Below are 20,609 nucleotides of genomic sequence, written 5' to 3'. Positions count from 1 at the left end.
AGGGTCAAGGCTTTAGGAACCCACGGCGCCTGGAGGTTGGCGCCGATGAGATTTCCAGTGAAAACCCAGCGTATAACTGGGTCGCCCAGTTTGGGCACGGAGGAGTGACTTTTTCTCCCACCTCTTGGCGTTAGAAGAACTCAACTCCTTTATCAGAAAGCGCTGACGATGTGCAATTTTCCCTTTCTGCTCCGGATTTTTCATCCCCACTTTCCTACCAAGAGATCCGCTTCCAGAGAGCTTCCCTCCCGCTTCTCCCCTCCGGGGAGGGGGAAAAACAAAACAAAAACACGCAGCATTGTTTACACAACACCAGACCACACAAAATGTGTGTGTGTGTGTGTGTGTGTGTGTGTTTTCAATTCACCAAGTGTCAGAAACGAAACATTCAATCCCTGCCCACAGGAGGGCTACGGACTGTGTCCTACACCCGATTTTTTGGGGGGGGGGAAGCAAAGGATTTTTTTCCCCACCTAAAAGGAATTTTACCCCAGGAAGCCCCCCCCCAACTGCGGTCAAATGGGGTGCAGCCCAAATAAAGGGGAGTCGTATGGCCTCGTCTCTGTTTACGAGAGCTGAGCACCTGCCCTTGGTAATCTCGGATCCAGGAGAGGCTTATTCTGCTTATCGCCCTGCACCAGGCATCTCCTTAACCCCAGCAGCTAAATAAATGCATAGTGGCTTTATTGTTCTTTCGAGGGAGCTCAGGGCTTCTTCCCTTGCGCACACACACACACACACACACACACACACACACACACACACAAACCACTCGGGATAAAAGGATTGCCTGCTTTTCGGTACTTACAAGAAGGCCGGGGACTCCAGTGGGACCAAGAGCTCCTAGCTCTCCCTAAATGGGAAGAAAGAGGAACACGGTTATGGCCTGTTTCGCAAGTCGAGGGATGGGAAGAGAGCATCGGCAACGGCCGGGACCACAAGGACACCATCGTCCCCACCGATTTACTTTGGGTGTGTGTGTGTGTATGTCATGGAGCAGGAGCCCTTTCCACCAGCAGAAATGCTGCAGCAGCAACGGAAATGGGAGTGCTTTGCAGACCCCAGGTTTGCTCTGACCAGCTAAGCAAAAAGGGAGAAAGTGGCTCCCCCTTCTCCACCAGGAAGGAGCAGGAGAGAAGGAGGAATTGCAGGAGGGGAGGGAGGAGGAGGAGGAGGAGGAGGAGGAAGAGGAGGAGGAGAGGTGGTGGTGGAGGAGGGGAGGAGGGGGAGGGGGAGGAGGAGGGGGGAGGAGGAAGAGTAGAAGAAGAAGAAGAAGAAGAGGAGGAGGAGGAGAGGAAGAGGAAGAGGAAGAAGAAGAAGAAGAAGAAGAAGAAGAAGAAGAAGAAGAAGAAGAGAGGAGGAGGAGGAGGAGGAGGAGGAGGAGGAGGAGGAGGAGGAGGAGGGAGAGGAGGAGGAGGAGGAAGAGAAGAAGAAGAGGAAGAGGAGGAGGAGGAGAGGAGGAGGAGAAGGGAGGGGAAAGGCAAGGAAAGGCAAGGCAAGGAAAGGAAAGGAAAGGAGGGGAGAGGAGGGGAGGGGAGGAAAAGGGAGGGAGGGGAGGGGAAGGGAAGGGAAGGGAAAGGAGGGGAAGGGAGGGGAAGGGAAGGCAAGGCAAGGAAAGGAAAGGAAAGGAAAGGAAAGGAAAGGAAAGGAGGGGAGGGGAGAGGAGGGGAGGGGAGGGGAGGAAAAGGGAGGGAGGGGAAGGGAAGGGAAGGGAAAGGAAGGGAAAGGAAAGGAAAGGAAAGGAAAGGAAAGGAAAGGAAAGGAAAGGAAAGGAAAGGAAAGGAAAGGAAAGGAAAGGAAAGGAAAGGAAAGGAAAGGAAAGGAGAATGGAAAGGAAAGGAAAGGAGGAGGAGGAGGAGGAGGAGGAGAGGGAGGAGGAGGAGAGGGAGGAGGGGGAGGAGGAGAGAAGGGAATTAGAGAGAAGGCAAAGGGAATTAGAACGAAAGAGAGAGAAGAAAGCATGTCATCCCTCCCCTTACATCCAATATATGAATCTCTGTTCAAGTTCAGCCCAGTCCCCCAGAGTAGCTGTGCCTTCACCCACTGCAGAGACTCTGCTGGAAAGGACAAGTGCCATATGTTTCCCCCCCCCCCACACCCCAGGTAAAATTTGAAACCGGATCTTTTCACCCAGCTCAGACCAATAAACAATGCCAGATTTGGAATGGGGAGAGCAGAGGGAGAGGGAGAGGGGGGGGAGGAAATTTACTTAGACACACACAGAGACACACACGCAATTGTACACAAACGCATATTATGTTCGGTTACATAAAACAGACGGCTTTCAGCTTGAGAAACTGGCATCGGTGACTCTAGGGAAGTGAGTGCGTGAATGGAACTTCAGGAGCTTATACATTTTTGGGGGGGAGGGAGGGGGGAATAGAAAAAAGTTCCATTCATTAGAGAAAAGTTTGAACAGCAAAGATTGAAAATGCCTCTGTAAAAAGCGCATTTATGTGCGTGTGAATCCAGCCTTGTGGAAGCCAGAGAACCAAATCCATGAACGTTAAGGGCCTCGTCGGTATTTTGCTTTCTCCTTGTTCCCCACCAGTTCCCGTTTTTACTTGACTCTCTTAACCTCGATGGACACGATCCAAGGGATGAGAAGAAGGGAATTGCTTGGACATGGACCTAATCTGCTAGGAGAAGTAAAAAAAAAAAGAAGAAGAAGAAAAATAGACAATGGGCCTTAAATGAAATAGTTGGTCCCTGAACGGACTTGGGAAAAGCAACATCCATTGCAGCGGATTGCCTTGTCCCCAAACTACGTAGACTTGGGGCAACCTTCTATGACCCTCTCAAGAGAAGATTGAGTTATGATCTCAAAGTTGGTGTCTTGCTTGGCAGGGCTGGGTGGGTGTGATGGATGGATGGAGAGAGAGAGAGAGAGAGAGAGAGAGAGAGAGAGAGAGAGAGAGAGAGAGAGAGAGAGAGAGAGAGAAAGGTAGACAAGTAGAGAAATAGATAGATAGATAGATAGATAGATAGATAGATAGATAGATAGATAGATAGATAGATAGACTGAGAAAGGTAGACAAGTAGATAGATAGATAGATAGATAGATAGATAGATAGATAGATAGATAGATAGATAGATAGATAGATAGATAGATAGATAGATAGATAGATAGATAGATAGACAGACAGATGGATAGATAGATAGATAGATTGAGAAAGGTAGACAAGTAGACAAGTAGAAAATAGAGAGAGAGAGAGAGAGAGAGAGACAGACAGACAGACAGACAGACAGACAGACAGACAGATAGATAGATAGATCGATAGAAGAGTTTTATGAGTGGGTTGGTGGGTGGGTGGATGGACGGATAGATGGATGGGCAGATGGATGGATGGATGGACTGAGATAGATAGATAGATAGATAGATAGATAGATAGATAGATAGATAGATAGATAGATAGATAGATAGATAGATAGATGATGGATGGATGGATGGGTTTTATAACTGGGTGGGTGTGTGGGTGTGTGGATAGATGGATGGATGGATGGATGGATGGATGGATGGATGGATGGATGGATGGATGGATGGATGAACAGCTTGCCTCCTGGGGTTGTGGGTGCTTGATCACTGGAGGTTTGCAAAAATAGACTGGCTAACCATTTGACTGGGATGGTCTAAGTTCTCCTGCCTTGAGCAGGGGGTTGGACTAGAAGACCTCCAAGATCCCTTCCAGCCTTATGATTCTATGTTCTATGTTCTACTAGGAAATTCAGACTCAGTTTCATCAATGTTCCTCTCCTGGAATTTGCTCCCTCGGGGACTGTACACCTTCTTCTTCTTCTTCACACACCCCCCCCCCCGATGAAGTTTTCCTTTTCAAACAAGCTGGGACCTTCTGTTGTTGTTGGAAAGACCATGCAAAAAACTAGGCAAAGCCATGTCAAAGGAAGAGTCTTCTCCGCTGAAGGTTCGGGGTTTGCAGCCAATTGTGAAGCTCCTGTTTTCTCAAAGAGATCTTTGAAAAAGTGACCTCAAGATCTGGGTTGGATTATTCCTTTTTTTAAAAAAAAATGAACCCAACATGTTTCAAGGGAAATTTTGATTTTTGGAAACCATGAAATTGAGGAAAGGAACAGAAACTCCCAATCATCTTGACTGGGTTAATTTTTATGTTCCCACGGAATGGTCTATATTTGAAATTAGGAGAACATTTGGCCTCCCATGAATAGATCCAGGTTTGTGGCCTCCACATTGTAATTATTAAGTTCTGTGGTGGGTTGGTGGAAAAAAACGTCCATGGAGATTGGTGGAAAAAACCCATCTATTCTGGAACAGGCTATCTCTCGAGAAGATTGCGTGGTTTTGAACGCTTATGGAAATCCTTCAGCAGGATGGACTGGGTTCCAAAGCGTGTGTCAATCCTATTCAGTTGTCCATATTATTTGTTATTTTTCAATATATATATATTTTCCCCTACACCAGTGTAACAATTCCGGGATTATCTTTGGGATTGACACTTTCTGGTTTTTAAGCTCAACAGCTGAAGACATCTGGATGGCAAAACAGAGGCACACTTTCAAAGAGAAGACAACCACTCAACTGAAGTCTTCCCAATCCAACCAAGCCTTGGGCTTCCATCTTTTGATCTTGGACCTCCATCTTTTGATCTTGGACCTCCATCTTTTGATCTTGAACCTCCATCTTTTGATCTTGAACCTCCATCTTTTGATCTTGGACCTCCATCTTTTGATCTTGGACCTCCATCTTTTGATCTTGGACCTCCATCTTTTGATCTTGGATGTCCATCTTTTGATCTTGGACCTCCATCTTTTGATCTTGGACCTCCATCTTTTGATCTTGAACCTCCATCTTTTGATCTTGGATGTCCATCTTTTGATCTTGGTCCTCCATCTTTTGATCTTGGACCTCCATCTTTTGATCTTGGACCTCCATTTTTTTTAATATTGGACCTCCATTTTTTTTAATATTGGACCTCCATCTTTTGATCTTGGATCTCCACCTTTTAATCTTGGGCCCCAATCTTTTCATCTTGAACCCCCTCTTTTGCTCTTCTCCCTTCTGCCCAAGCCTCTACCGACAGAGGACAAGTGTTATATTTTTTTTAAAAAAAAGAAAAAAATCACAAGGAATAGAGACAACGCCATGAAATGGCATCCGATTAAGTCCCTTTTCCTCCGACTAAAAAAAAATATCCATTTTTTTTAAAGTATGCAATCCTTTATAAACCTTTTATATCTTTATAAAAGATGCATTTGAAAAAGAATGCGTGTGGGGGTTTTTTTGTGGGTTTTTTTTGTGGGGGAAAGTGGACGGGTGAAATAAAAGTGAAAGGAGCCTGGGGGGTGGGGGGGGAATGCATTTTTAAAAGCCCTCACGAGGGGAATTTACATAGCCAAGAACTCTATTAAAGAAATGTGTGCAAGAAAAAGAGAAACTGTCTGGTGATATTTCCATTAATATCCACACACATCTGGGCAGGAACGTGCAACTGGGGCCTCCAGAGGTGGCTGAATTCCAAGCATCCATGAAAATTGACAACATCGGAGAGGATCGCTAAGAGATGTGGGCCAATCCTTGGTGGAGCCTTGGTGGAGCAGTGGGCTAATGCCTCCTTAAGTAACACCAGCTGCCTGCAATTAGTGCAGGTTCGAGTCCCACCAGGCTCAAGGTTGACTCAGCCTTCCATCCTTCCCAGGTAGGTAAAATGAGGACCCAGATTGTTGGGGGCAATTAAGCTGACTTTGTAATAATGCCGCTTGGGGTGTGTGTGTGTGAAAGCCCTAATAAGCAGGCATATACATAGAATGAAGGCTACTGCTAAGCTTGTAAGCCGCCCTGAGTCTTCGGAGAAGGGCGGGATATAAATGGAATTAAAATAAAATAGAAATAAAACATACATAGAATGAAGGCTACTGCTAAGTTTGTAAGCCGCCCTGAGTCTTCGGAGAAGGGCGGGATATAAATGGAATAAAAATAAAAAAATAAAAAATCCTATCAGAAAAACTACACACACACACACACACAGAGAGAGACAGACACAACTCCATGCATTAGGGAAACCCAGGCTCTAATTTTTTTTATGTTTAATGAAATCCATAAAAACAAACTGCTGGACTTAAGGGCAGGAAACCCCTAACTCACATGCGGAGAGGACGGTAAACTGAAATTTTGAGCCTCAAACAGGACCTGTGGCTTTAATGAGAGCCCCAAGCGGTATTGCAACATAAATCAATCGGCGGAAGGAGAAAAAAAAAATTTAGAACAAGGGATACTGTCTGCAAATCCTTGCACTAACCATTTTGGAGACTGACTGTGGCGTGTGAGGCAAGTCCCAAAATACAGGTAGTCCTCGCCTTACGACGGTTCATTTCGCGACCGTCCCAAGTTACAACGGCACTGGAGAAAAGCAACTTGTGACTGGTTGTTTTTTTTCACGCTTAGGGCCGCTGCAGCATCCCCACGATCATGTGGTCAAAATTCAGATGCTTGGCAACTGATTGACGTCCATTGCAGCGTCCCCGGGGGTGGGGAGAAGAGGTCACGTGATCCCCTTTCGCGACCTTCTGACAAGCAAAGCCCACGGTTTCGTTTAACAACCGGGCTGCTGACTTATCAACTTCCAGCGATTCACTTCGCAATTGAGGCAAGGAAGGTTGCGTAAAAATGGGGTTGAAATTCGCCTCGCAAACGGAAATTGGGGGGCTCCGCTGCGGTCAAAAGTCGAGGGCTGCCCGCATGTCGTGGTCCTAGTCCTCAGGAATTCCTCTCGAAATAAAACCTCCGCGGAAACACAGCCTGACTGTCTGATTGCTCCATCGCGCCCGGGAAGACAATGCCAAGAGATCTCGCTTGCTACTCAGATATTTTGCACACTTTGCAAAATAAATAAAATAAAATAAGAAAGGTGGGCTCGATTTCGTTTGCGGGAGACCAATCCCAAATTTAACAAGAACAACTTACCGGGTTTCCATCTGTACCTGGTGGTCCACGTTCCCCCAGATCGCCCGGAAAACCCTGCGGGGTGAAGGAAAAGAGGGAAGAAAAATGTTTCCATTATTTTTTTTCTGTTGCGGTGCAAGAGAAGAACAGAAGATGTCTCAGGAATCAAACACAAAGTTTTGGCTCTTTTGCCCATCACAAAAAGGGAAAAAGATCCTGGATGTGGGAAGAACAGTTTTCTTTGAACACTGTTTGCTGATCAACCTTCCCTATTAATGCCCTTTCCAGGTAATTCACACCCTAAATTGTAAACAAAATAATTGCTAATAACAACAACAACAGTTTATGAGAAAGGCATAATTCAGTGAGATGAGGCTAGGACCGTAATCACAGCCTGGAACTCACTCCTGGGAATCATGAATTTAAAAAACAACAACAACACCACAACAACTAGACACAAGGACATTTTTTTCCCCATGCCATCACTCTGCTAAACAACTAATTCCCACAACACTGTTGAACTATTTAGTGAGGCTGTATTGATATTCTTCTTCTCATCTTTCCTATTACCGATCTCCTTCTCTATTTAGGAGTATAACTTTGTTGCTAGTATCTTATGACTTAATATGGTTTTATTTAGTATCCTAGTATGATTTATGTTGATTGCTTATTCAGCATCCTATGACTGTCACTGTTGTATCTGATGATTTACGAGGAAAGTATTTTTACGATGACTATGATCATGATTTATCACTTATTGCTTGTGTGTACACTGAGAGCTTCTGCACTGGAGACAATTTCCTTGTGTGTCCGATGACACTTGGCCAATAAAGAATTCAATTCTATTCTATTCTATTCTATTCTATTCTATTCTATTCTATTCTATTCTATTCTATTCTATTCTATTCTTTATTCTAATTCTATTCTATTCTATTCTATTCTACTTATTCTAATTCTATTCTATTCATTCTAATTCTATTCTATTCTATTCTATTTATTCTAATTCTATTCTATTCATTCTAATTCTATTCTATTCTATTTATTCTATTCTATTCATTCTAATTCTATTCTATTCTATTGTCTATTCTATTCTATTCCTCATTCTATACTATATTCTATATTCTATATTCTATATTCTATATTCTATATTCTACATTCTATTCTATTCTATTCTATTCTATTCTATTCTATTCTATTCTATTCTATTCTATTCTATTCTATTCTATTCTATTCTATTCTATTCTATTCTATTCTATTCTATTCTATTCTGGAGTCACACAATACATAATCATGGACGACACACGCAAAGTGTCTCCATGCACACAGTGGGGAACCCCAGGAGCCACACACGCACTTTGTTCAAAGATTTTACTGGAAAACCATTCCAAGCTTCCAAAAGGAGTTTTGACTGACGTGTTGCCAAAGAGGAAGATCAACCGCAAAGATTAGCATATGGGCGTTTCGCCCAGACTTCATCAAATTTCTATAGAATCAAAGGCAGCATTCAGATGAACGCAGACAAGTCAACTTCCCCCCCCCCCCGCCGCCCCTTTTAACCAGGCAGGCGAATGTGAATGCATTCTCCATTGTCCAAGGGAAAGAATTTTTTTTACATCTGGCCTCTTTCTTAAAGGTGGTATTGTTTACCCCCCCCCCCCAAAAAAAGCAGTCTTTGTCACGGATATGTGGTGGATCATATTATCAGCGGTGTCAATCAAGCTGTTAGGACACCAAGCTACTGGAACCTTTCATAGAGACAGGAATCGCACGCGCTCCCCACGAGATGCGGTCGATTCGATGGAATTCAGCCTGCTTCCTAAAAATCCAGATAGGATCCCAGCTTCACTGGGATTTTAGCTACAGTCCTGGGGCCAATGAAACATTCCAGCTACATGGGATCAGCAGGAGCTTTCAGCAGAAATCTGCTAGCTTGCATTATGAGTCATGTTGATTAACTATCTCATCAAAGTGATTTTTCCCTGGCACTCTTCAGATAATTTCTTAGATTAGGGCAGGAAGTCCACAATAATACGGGAGCTGTTGAAATTCCACCCGTTTGATGCTGGAAAACTATCCTCCAAGGGCAGAGATACTCTATGCCCGTGCCCTTAACTAGCCAGTTGACTAGTTTAGTGTAAATGAAGCTTTCTGCAAGCCCCACATTCTTCTGCAAGGGTCAGAAGGACCTCTGGGCTCAAAACATTTCAAGTCAAATGTCCGCGGAGATTCTCCGTCCTACAGGTCACGGTTGTCCCAAAGGTGTTTTTTCAGGAGGCAACTGGACTTTCTTGTTTTTCCCTGAAGACCTTTTGCTTCTCATCCAAGAAGCTTCTTCAGCTCTTCTTCAGAGCTGAAGTAGCTTCTGGGATGAGAAGCGAAATGGCTTCAGAGAAAAGGAAGAAAGTCCACCTGCCTCCTGAAGAAACACCTTTGGGGTTTAAACTCAAAATGTTCTGGGTACCCTTAGGGAAGACTGCCCTTACTCCCAAAGCGATTATGTCCCTGCTGGCCCACTAAACTGAACTTCATAACTTCCCCAGCTGAAGATGGCTTTTGACTATCGAAATAAGGATTCGGTCCCTTTTCCCTCCAACTGCTTTGGCTAGTCTAAAGAAAAGAAGAAACGGGGCTGACATGATAGCAGTATTCCAGCATTTGAGGGGCTGCCACCAAGAAGAGGGGGTCAAATTATTCACTAAAGCACCAGAAGGCAAGACAAGAAACAATGGTTGGACCCTAATCAAAGAGAGAAGCAACCTGGAATTAAGGAGAAAGTTCCTAAGAGTGAGGACAATCAACCAGTGGAACAGCTTGCCACCAGAAATCGTGGGCACTCCATCACTGGAGGTTTTTAAGAAGAGGCTAGACAGTCACTTGTCTGAAATGGTATAGGTTCTCCTGCTTGAGCAGGGGGCTGGACCAGAAGACCTGCAAGGTCCCTTCCAGCTCTATTCTATTCTAAAGATCTAAAGATGAGAATCTCCATTCATGTCAACTTCCTCACAACCTATCTCATCAAATCCTGGGCAATTTTCTAACCCCTTGATCCCTCTAAATGAAGCCTCCGATTCTGCCTGTTGGCTTAAACCAGGTGTTCCTTACTTAGCCTCATCGTCTATCATCCTGCCTGAACACAGCAAACTTGACAGACCAAACGTTGGAGCTTCCAAGCTGACGCTGGGGTTTTAAAATGATCGACTGACAACCCTCGAGAAGGGTTTAAAATGATCCAGCCCTCATTGGCATTCAACAAACGAGCCGTGAATATTAGCCTGTTGGATTTCATCCAGAGGGTTTTGTTTCTTTGTTTTGATGTCTGGCTGACTTCACCTAACATATCAGCCCATTGAAAGTACGTTGTTTCAGGCCTCAAGAGAGAGAAAAGGGTTGATGCACCACCATTTTCACACGCCTTGGAATGGATGTGCAAGACACAGAAGAAGGCGTGTGTGTGAAGATAGCCAGGAGCCAAACTCTTAGTGCAGGATTACACTCTATGAATCTGCCTTTCACCTTTTAAAGAACAGCCTTTTGTAGAGAAGGCATCCATCCAACATATGGTAAAGGCTTTGAAACTATGCATAAAATGTATATAAATATACATATCTTTTCCAGCTAGGGGAGTTCAACTGGTCAGTTCACATGAGATTCCACGAAGCCTTTCATATAGTTTGCCCTCCCGTTTATGGAGACTAGACCTCAATGGAGAAAGACAAATGGAGGAGAACGTGACGTTGACCCAGGACGCAAGGAGAAGACACCAAGCAGGAGATCAGAGCTCAGCTGAGTGAATCTTAAAAGGACCACAAAGAAAAGCAATGGAAGGGGAAGAAAACGGCAAGGAAGAGTCTTGGGGAATGAACACAGGAGGGTAAAAAAAGGAGGAAGCAAAATATTGTGGGAGGTGGACCTTTCTGAAGATGCAGGAGATCTTCTCCCTGCAAGAAGAGCTTAAGTTCCTCATGAAGCCCTCCAGTTAAAAGAAAGAGATGACAGGAGACACACTAGACATTTGCAGTTGAGAACGATTAACAGTGAGTTAGATGAGCAAAAGTGAGCTAGTTTTTAATCCAGATTTCCCTCAAAAGAACTTCATCTTGCAAACCAGGTCTTTGTTGACCGATTCAACCAACCCAACAAACAAGCTAGCTGGCTTCACCACGATTGTGACCCCCCAGGTGAACATTCCAAACATTTCAGCAATGTTTGTTCTCCTCCTCCCATGGTGCAGGGCGTCAGGAAGAAACAAACCCCTTGCTTTTTTTTTTTTAGGCTGAGCTTCTGCGGGAATCTGCGTTTCACTGTATCAAGCAAGCCATCAATGAAGGAACAGGAAATGGGAAGGGATGTTCAGAGTAATCCGCTCCTTGTGCCTCCTTTACAAACCACAGTTCCAGGTCAGACGCCAAAGATCCCTTCAAAGTCTGACCTGGATCATCAGAGGCTAACAGAATAACAGAGTTGGAAGGGACCTTGGAGGTCTTCAAGTCCAATCCCCTTGCCCAAGCAGGAGACTCTATACCAGGGGTAGGCAACGCTCGGCTCTTTTATGACTCATGGACTTCAACTCCCAGAATTCCTGACTCAGTTATGCTGAAGTCCATGCGTCATAAAGGAGCCAAGGTTGCCTACCCCCGCCCTATACCATTCCAGACAAATGGTGGTCCAATGTCTTCTCAAAAGCCTCCAGGGATGGAGCACTCACAACTTCTGGAGGCAAGCTGTCCCACCGATTAATTCTTCTCACCATCAGGAAATTTCTCCTCAAGTTCTAGATTGATGGCGACCTACCCTTTAGGAGAGAGGGCAAATGGCCAGCTGTCACCCATGGATCACCACTGGATGGGGGAATAGATGAAGTGACCTCCAAGGAGCCATCCCACTTCATCAATTTTGATATTGCTGAAGGTCAACAATTTCCCAGATCTATTCTTCAAGAGGGGTAGAAGGTTGCAGAATTCAAGGGGTACCGTTTGTACTAATTTATTCTTCGCTTTGCAGCTTCTGGTCAATTTGATAGCCAGGAGTATATCTTCTCTAAGTAGGGAAGCTCCATGATCAATCTTGAGAAAAGGCTATTTTTCACTACGCCTGGAAGATTTATTTATTTATTTATTTTAATCCCATTTATATCCCGCCCTTCTCCGAAGACTCAGGGCGGCTTACAATCTAAGAAGCACAAATCAATGTGCTTAGCAATAGCCTTCATTCTATGTATATGCCTGCTTATTAGGGCTTTCACACACACCCCAGTGGCATTTTTACAAAGTCAGCTTATTGCCCCCAACAATCTGGGTCCTCATTTTACCTACCTCGGAAGGATGGAAGGCTGAGTCAACCTTGAGCCTGGTGGGACTCGAACCTGCACTAATTGCAGGCAGCTGGTGTTACTTAAGGAGGCCACCCTTGCATTGTCTATGGAGATTCTCAGTCATCCAGGTCATGGTTGTCCCAAAGATGCTTTTTCAAGAGGCAACTGGGCTTTCTCGTCCCCAGAGAACTGGACAAGGAAGTCCAGTTGCCTCTTGAAAAAGAAAAAAACAACACTTTTGGAACCACGCTTGCATGCGTGGCCAACACGCCTCCAAAACAGAAAGGCCAAAATTAAAGCAAGGAAACAAACGAAAAAAAAGTTTAGGATCTTCAAGAAAAATGATGCTTGGGCAGAGCTGAAGCAATTGAGAGTTACTGAAACAGTTTCTTTTTGTTCGCTAGACAACTGTGGAAAGGACTTTTCCGGCCATTTAGCTCGCTCTCCAAAACTAGCTGGGGTCTTTTTTTAAAATAAAATAAAATAAAATAAAATAAAATAAAATAAAATAAAATAAAATAAAATAAAATAAAATAAAATAAAATAAAATAAAATAAAATAATAAAATAAAATAAAATAATAAAATAAAATAAAATAAAATAAAATAAAATAAAATAATAAAATAAAATAAAATAAAATAAAATAAAATAATAAAATAAAATAAAATAAAATAAAATAAAATAATAAAATAATAAAATAAAATAAAATAAAATAAAATACCATAATAAAATAAAATAAAATAATAAAATAAATAAATAAAATAAATAAATAAAATAAAATAAAATAAAATAAAATAAAATAAAATAAAATAAAATAATAAAATAAAATAAAATAAAATAAAATAAAATAAAATAAAATAAAATAAAATAAAATAAAATAAAATAAAATAAAATAATAAAATATAAAATATAAAACAGTGGAACAGCTTGCCACCAGAAATTGTGGGCGCTCCATCACTGGAGGTTTTTAAGAAGAAACTGGACAGTCACTTGTCTGAGATGGAATAGGTTCTCCTGCCTGAGCAGGGGGCTGGACTAGAAGACCTCCAAGGTCCCTTACAGCTCTATTCTGTTCTGTTCTATTCTATTCTATTCTATTCTATTCTATTCTATTCTATTCTATTCTATTCTATTCTATTCTATTCTATTCTATTCTATTCTATTCTATTCTATTCATAGACACCATCGATGGACACTCTGAGCAAGACAGGAGAAATGGAGGTTGTAGATGGGGGGGAAAAAACCTTGGGGAAATCAGAGAGATTTCAGCTCTATGTGGCATGCAGCCAAGTGTCTTCTCTGCCATGCTGTTGAGCACAACCAATTGGGTCAAGGGCTGAATGATGTCTTATGCAAATTAAGTGGGGGGGAGGCGTTCCTCAACAGTCTGTTCTTTTGTAAAAGATTCCTTTCCCACCCTAAACATCTGAATTCTCCTTCTGGGACATGTCAAGGCTACCCAGGGTTTCCCAGAGCTTCGGGCATGAGTGTGACAGACCTACCTCCTGTTGACACACAACCCTACTTGCTGCTACCTTCCCATCACCACTTCCCCGGGCAGCTTTGCGCCCTGGGTGCACTGGAAAAGAGCAGCATGGACGAGGAGTGGAATTGTCCAAAATTCGTTTCCAAATATTCATCACGTCCTTTCCCGCCCCTGCTGAGCTGAGCTCCCTTGGAAGGCTGTCAAGGTCTGACTCACGTCCAGCACATCTATTTTAGTCCCCTCCTTTTTTAAACATTGTTACATCATTCTGGGAGGCTTACTGAATGTCTGTCTGTCTGTCTGTATCTCTGTGTCTCTGTCTGTCTGTCTGTCTGTCTGTCTGTCTGTCTGTCTGTCTATCTATCTATCTATCTATCTATCTATGTCTTCTATCTAATCTCTGTGTCTGTCTGTCTATCTATCTATCTATCTATCTATCTATCTATCTATCATCTATCTATCTATCTATCTATCTATCTATCTATCTATGTCTTCTATCGACTCTGTCTGTCTATCTATCTATCTATCTATCTATCTATCTATCTATCTATCTATCTATGTCTTCTATCGACTCTCTGTGTCTGTCTATCTATCTATCTATCTATCTATCTATCTATCTATCTATCTATCTATCTATCATCTATGTCTTCTATCGACTCTCTGTGTCTGTCTGTCTATCTATCTATCTATCTATCTATCTATCTATCTATCTATCTATCTATCTATCTTTCTACCTACTTACCTACCTACCTACCTATCTAGCTAAACTTGTCTATGTCTGTCTGTCTGTCTATCTATCATCTATCTATCTATCTATCTATCTATCTATCTATCTATCTATCATCTATCTACCTACCTACCTACCTACCATTTCATGGAAAGAGTTTAACATATCTCTTTGCTAAACAATGGGATAATGGAAGAGACTCTGAGAAACATGAAAATGGGGTGGGGGCACCAAAGTCCCATGGGTTTCCCATCCTGAAGAATGCCAAATGTTTCCTCTAACAGCAAACTAGGAGCTTGAAGACAGATGGAATATTCTCACGAGGAGGAAGACCCCTAAGAACTGATACTCAATCCTTTTCAAGAGGCAAGCCAGTTGTTTGCCTAGAGGCCAACCCTTTAGGAAGAAGGGCTCCTCAATTCCTCTCTGGTCAACATCATCCTAATGCGAGGATACCCGGTTGTAGTACAAGCAACACACTTCTTCACGGCTACGAACGGTCAAGAGACTCGGCAAAATTGAACAATCAAAGGAAAAACATCACAGTGGCAACAGCCAGCTTGGCAGACTAGCCAAAAGGAGCTTCCACTTTCTTCTCCTCTTCATTTATTCTTCTTCTTTAATACCCTCCCTAGAGGGGAAAAAAATCAGCCCTCCGGATGGCACAGTCGTTGGCCAATCCGTCCTGAGATATTCCGGTTGTTGGGACCAGATCCCGGAAGAAATGTAAGCCTTCCTCCCTCCCTCGTTTTATTTTCCACTACAAGCTTCCCGCTATAATTATACCCATCAGCAAACGCCGCGCTAAGATTAAGCACGCTGAAAAAAAATCCCTCTAAAATATCTGCAACGGTTATCTTTAAATTGCACATTTGGGTGTTTGCCTTTTTTTTTAAACACTGCAAAAGCAAATGATCCCGAAATGAAAGGTTTGGTTTCGTTTGCAGAGAAAATCCCAGCCGGAGTGAAAAAAAATTTTTTTTTTGCCAAAGAGAATCTCACCCTTCCCTCTAGGAAGGGGGGGGGAGGAGGGGAAGAGCGATTCCATTAAAAACAGCATCAAAGTTAAGTGCTGTGCTAAAAAGGAAGACGAGGGGGAAATGAGGTTTTTGGAGTGGGAAGCTGTGAGACTGTAGCAGCTGGAGAACATTGGGAGTTTTGAAACAATAGAAGTTGCATTAAAATCCCCCAACAGATTTCCATACTTGACAACCGTTTGTTTTGTTTAGGTCATCGTTATTATTATTTTTTTTTGGACCATTCGCCTTCTTTTTCTCTGTTGTTATTTTTTTTTTAAAAAAAAAACAGTTACAAACCTGAAGTCTGTGATGTAAGCAGCAATTACCAGCTCTGGGTGTTGTAACCAGATTCCTGCCTCCAACCCCGAGACCTTTTTCAAACTGATAAAACTCGATGTTGGTAGTGCTCGCTTATTGTGGGAAAAGTTCGAAAACAACAACAAGAGCCTTCTGGATGGGTTTGGGCTACCTAGTACAGGGAGGAGTTGAATGGATATTTTTTTCCCCAGCCCCGGTGGATAAAATCCATCTGCCATTTTTATGCTAACGTTGCATTGACTTGCGTTAAAGCCTATTTTCTCTTTAAGTCAGGTTCAAGTCTATTAGAAATTCAGGGGTCTTCAAACTTGGCCCTTTTAAGACTTGTGGACTTCAACTCCCAGAATTCCTCAGCCAGGCACGCTGGCTGAGGAATTCTGGGAGTTGAAGTCCACAAGTCACAAAAGGGCCAACTTTGAGGACCCCTGCACTGATTCATCTGTTAAATCAAGAGCTTTGCTTAATAGTTGGGAAACAAACCCTACGTTACACTAGATAGGGTGATGCTATCAAACGTACACCAGGGAGATACACTAGATCCGTTACAGAGAGGCACACGGTGAACTTTGAAGAAGAAGAAGAAGAAGAAGAGCATTAACGCTTTTGAACTTTGGCCTTGGCGAAGACCCAGAGCTGCTTTTTCAGGAGACGACTGGACTTCCTTTGTTTTTCCTTGAAGACGTTTCGCATCTCATCCGAGAAGCTTCTTCAGTTCCGAAGAACTGACTTGGATGAGCAGCAAAATGTCTTCAAGGAGAAACAAAGGAAGTCCAGTCGTCTCCTGAAAAAGCACCTTTGGGACAACCATGACCTGGAGGACTGAGAATCTCCATAGCGTTGGAGAAGACTTGGAAGACATTGAAGAAAAGAAGCCAAGGAAATCATTGAAGAAGTCAACCCAGAGTTTTCACTCAATCAAAGGTGGAAGGACCAGGCTCAGAGTAACCTACTTCAGACATGTTAAAGACCTGGCTCTCTGGAGAAGATCCTGATGGATGATGGAAAGAAAGAGAAGTGGATGACCTCCAGTAATGTGGACAGTAGAGATCAGAGCAACTAAGATGATCCAAGGCCTGGAGAGCAAGAACATATGAAGAACGGCTGCAGGACTTGGGTTTGGCTAATCTAAAGAGAAGAAGAAACAAGGGCGTCATGATAGCAGTATTCCAGTATCTGAGGGGCTGCCACCAAGAAGAGGAGGGGGTCAAGCTATTCTCCAAGCCATCAGAGGGCAGGATGAGAAACAATGGATGGAAACTGATCAAAGAGAGAAGCAACCTGGAATGAAGGAATAACTTCCGAACAGTGAGAACAATTAATCAGTGGAACAGCTTGCCACCAGAAATCGTGGGCGCTCCATCACTGGAGCACAGTCACTTGTCTGAGATGGTATAGGTTCTTCTGCTCAAGTAGGGGGCTGGACTAGAAGATCTCCAAGGCCCCTTCCAGCTCTATTCTATTCTATTCTATTCTATTCTATTCTATTCTATTCTATTCTATTCTATTCTATTCTATTCTATTCTATTCTATTCTATTCCATTCTATTCCATTCCATTCCATTCTATTCTATTTCTATTCTATTTCTATTCTAATTCTATTCTATTCTATTCTATTCTATTCTATTCTATTCTAATTCTAATTCTATTCTATTCCATTCTAATTCTATTCTATTCTATTCTATTCTATTCTATTCTATTCTATTCTATTCTATTCTATTCCTTTCAACTCTTATTCTATTCTATTCTATTCTATTCTATTCTATTCTATTCTATTCTAATTCTATTCTATTCTATTCTATTCTATTCTATTCTATTCTATTCTATTCTATTCTATTCTATTCTATTCTATTCTATTCTATTCTATTCTATTCTATTCTATTCTATTCTATTCTGTACACCATTAGAAGACCTGAAGGACCAAGTTAAGGATAGATCACCATGGATAAAATCTCTCTGTGTGGTCACTCGGAATCAACAACAGCTTGATGGCCCATCATCAACCAACTCAAGGAGACAGCAAAATCAAGAACCAAGATCCCACCTCCAATATCCCCACCAACCCCACCCCTTCTCCTGTTTTCATTTTGAAGAAGATCTGCATAATAGACAAGGAAAAACTTTACCGGCCTACCCATCTTGCCCTTCTTCCCAGGAACTCCGGGGGTTCCCTACAAAACAAAGAGAGAGAGAGAGAGAGAATTACAAACTGGAGAAGGGTTGGACAGCCAGAAAGGAGAAATACGAACCTTAAACAGAAAGGGGAGATCAAAACAGGGCACAGCTTAGAAGAGGGGTAGGCAACCTCGGCTCTTTTATGACTCATGGACTTCAACTCCCAGAATTCCTGAGTCAGCTATGCTGAGGGGAAAGGGAGAGGTTTCCAAGCTGAGCCATGCTGGCTCAGGAATTCTGGGGGTTGAAGTCCACGAGTCATGAAGGCCCATAGTTCCCTGATGCTGGCTCAGGAATTCTGGGGGTTGAAGTCCACAAGTCATGAAGGGGCCATAGTTCTCCCATGCTGGCTAAGGAATTCTGGGAGTTGAAGTCCATGCGTCATAAAAGAGCCGAGGTTGCCTACCCCTGGCTTAGAAAAATGGCGGGCCAGAATGTCAGCATGAAAGCACAAAGGAAGATGGAGGAGTTCAGTTCAGCCCTTAAAAACTTTCCCTTCCTGAGTCTCAGGAAGACACAAACACACAGAGACACACAAAGCTTGTCCCCCAACAACTGGAGACAGTGCTTAGCTGGATGAATAATTAAGCTATTGATCTGGACCCAGGGCGGGGGTGGTGGTGGTGGCAGGGGGGAATCTAAACCAACAATGCTCGCTGGAGAACCTCACTCTATAGTTCTGATTTAGTTACACAAGACCCTTAAATGAGCATCTCCTGAGCATTAGCACATTCCTCTCAATATATACACAATCGCAGGTTGTGTCTTTTTTGTGTGTGTGGGGGGGGTCTGGGACCTGCCAATAGCACAGAGCAGATGAGCTGGCTTAGCACGCAGAGTTGGGACCACGGAGAGACTCTCTAATGAAGCCTGCAGAGAATCAAAGTCAATTTTACTTGGCCATGAAGCACCCTTGACAATGATGAGTCTGGAGCTAGTTCTCTTTGTCGTGTGTGTCTGTGTGTGTGTGTGTGTGTATGTATGTATGTGTGTGTGTGTGTGTGAGAGAGAGAGAGAGAGAGATGGGGGGTTGGGGGCCTGGGCTGTAGGCCCTGTTCTGAAATCTCTTAGGGGGACGGGAGGAAGTCTAAAAACACAAGATTTACTTCGAATTCCCTTTATCAAAGCTCCCAACTGCACAGGAAGAACTCAATCGGTTTCCTGTTCTGGTTGGCCACGGCTAGACTTTCCCGGCCCCACTGTGACCTTCTGGCTGCTGCTGATTCAGCCATGACCTCATTGTTTAGAGATTAGAAAATAGGGAAAGCAAACGGAAATGAGACGAAAATGATTTATTCTTCCACCGGGGCTTCATAAGAGGGGGAAATCTGGGGGGGTGTATGTGCATCAGTTGTAATCCTACAGGGCACAAGCTGTTTTCAGTCTGAATTTCAGAAGCTTTCTAGAGTGTTAGGATCTCTGCTTCCCTGGATCTTTTGGGGGGAGGGAGGGAAGAAGGAAGGAAGAAAGGAAGGAAGGAAGGAAGGGAGGGAGGGAGGGAGGGAGGGAGGGAGGGAGGAAGGAAGGAAGGAAGGAAGGAAGGAAGGAAGGAAGGAAGGAAGGAAGGAAGGAGGAAGGGAGAGATGTGGAGGGGAAGGAAGGAAGAATGGAAAGGGAGGGAGGGAGGGAGACAGGGAGGGAAGGAGGAAGGAAGGAAGGAAGGAAATAGAAAGGGTGATGAGGGGAGGGAGGGAAGGAAGGGAGGGAGGGAGGGAGGGAGGGAGGGAGGGAGGGAGGAAGGAAATAGAAAGGGGGAGGAAGGGGAGGAAGGGAACGGTGGAAGGAAGGAAGGAAGGAAGGAAGGAAGGAAGGAAATAGAAAGGGGGAGGAGGGGGAGGAAGGGGGAGGAAGGAAGGAAGGAAGGAAGGAAGGAAGGAAGGAAGGAAGGAAGGAAGGAAGGAAGGAAGGAGAAAGGGAGAGATGTGGAGGGGAAGGAAGGAAGAATGGAAAGTGAGGGAGGGAAGGAGGAAGGAAGGGAGGAAGGAAATAGAAAGGGTGAGGAGGGGGAGGGAGGGAGGGAGGAAGGAAGGAAGGAAGGAAGGAAGGAAGGAAGGAAGGAAGGAAAGGGAGGGAGGGAGGGAGGGAGGGAGGGAGGAAGCAAGGATCCAATTCACATCGGGCACTTAGGACCCCACCCGCAGCTTTCTTCATCCCCCACCCACCACTGGCAAGCCTCAGTGGATCACACCCAGGAGACTCAGCTCAGCTCTCGACCACTATGAACACCGCCATGGTGTAGAAGAACTAAGACGATGCGGGAGCAGAATCAGAGAGCCACCTTCTGCCCTGGAAGCTCACAACTTGGGACTTGAGGCCCATCACTTTCTCTCTCCCCTTCAACAACCTCTATGACTTGGGCTTGTTTTGAGCGGGGCGGGGGCGGGTGATGAGATGAGAAGAGGCAGCACAATTTTCCCTAACTTGAGCCCTCGAGTGAAAGGTGCTGAGCTTGAAGATGTACCGAGAGAGTTGCGTTGGCCACCTCTACGGCCAGACCAGGAGGAGGCAAAGGTGGGGAAGGAAAAGGGAGCTTTGGGGTCAAGCCCCATTGGTCTTTTGCAACCAGACCCCCATGGCAATAAAGCAAGACTGGCCCATACTTACTCTTTCCCCATCGGCCCCCGGCGTTCCCAACAGTCCTGGTGGGCCGATGTACCCCTGT

At 43.9% G+C, this 20,609-nt stretch overlaps 1 protein-coding gene across 1 annotated transcript in view; it reads right to left on the bottom strand.

Moving 5' to 3' along the window:
- COL27A1 (collagen type XXVII alpha 1 chain) overlaps positions 1-20,609 on the bottom strand; it is a 145,135-nt gene that overhangs the window by 75,084 nt on the left and 49,442 nt on the right. The window contains exons 11-14 of the mRNA XM_081339484.1: positions 20,552-20,605; positions 17,899-17,943; positions 6,938-6,991; positions 809-853 (exon numbers count right to left, since the gene is read on the bottom strand). Coding sequence (XP_081195610.1) covers positions 809-853; positions 6,938-6,991; positions 17,899-17,943; positions 20,552-20,605 — 198 coding nt within the window. The remainder of the gene's footprint in view (positions 1-808; positions 854-6,937; positions 6,992-17,898; positions 17,944-20,551; positions 20,606-20,609) is intronic.

This window comes from Vipera berus, assembly GCF_964194415.1.
Source record: "Vipera berus genome assembly, chromosome: 15".
Lineage (NCBI taxonomy): Eukaryota > Metazoa > Chordata > Lepidosauria > Squamata > Viperidae > Vipera > Vipera berus.
The sequence above is the reverse complement of the archived record's forward strand: the minus strand, read 5'-3'. Positions and strand labels throughout refer to the sequence as shown.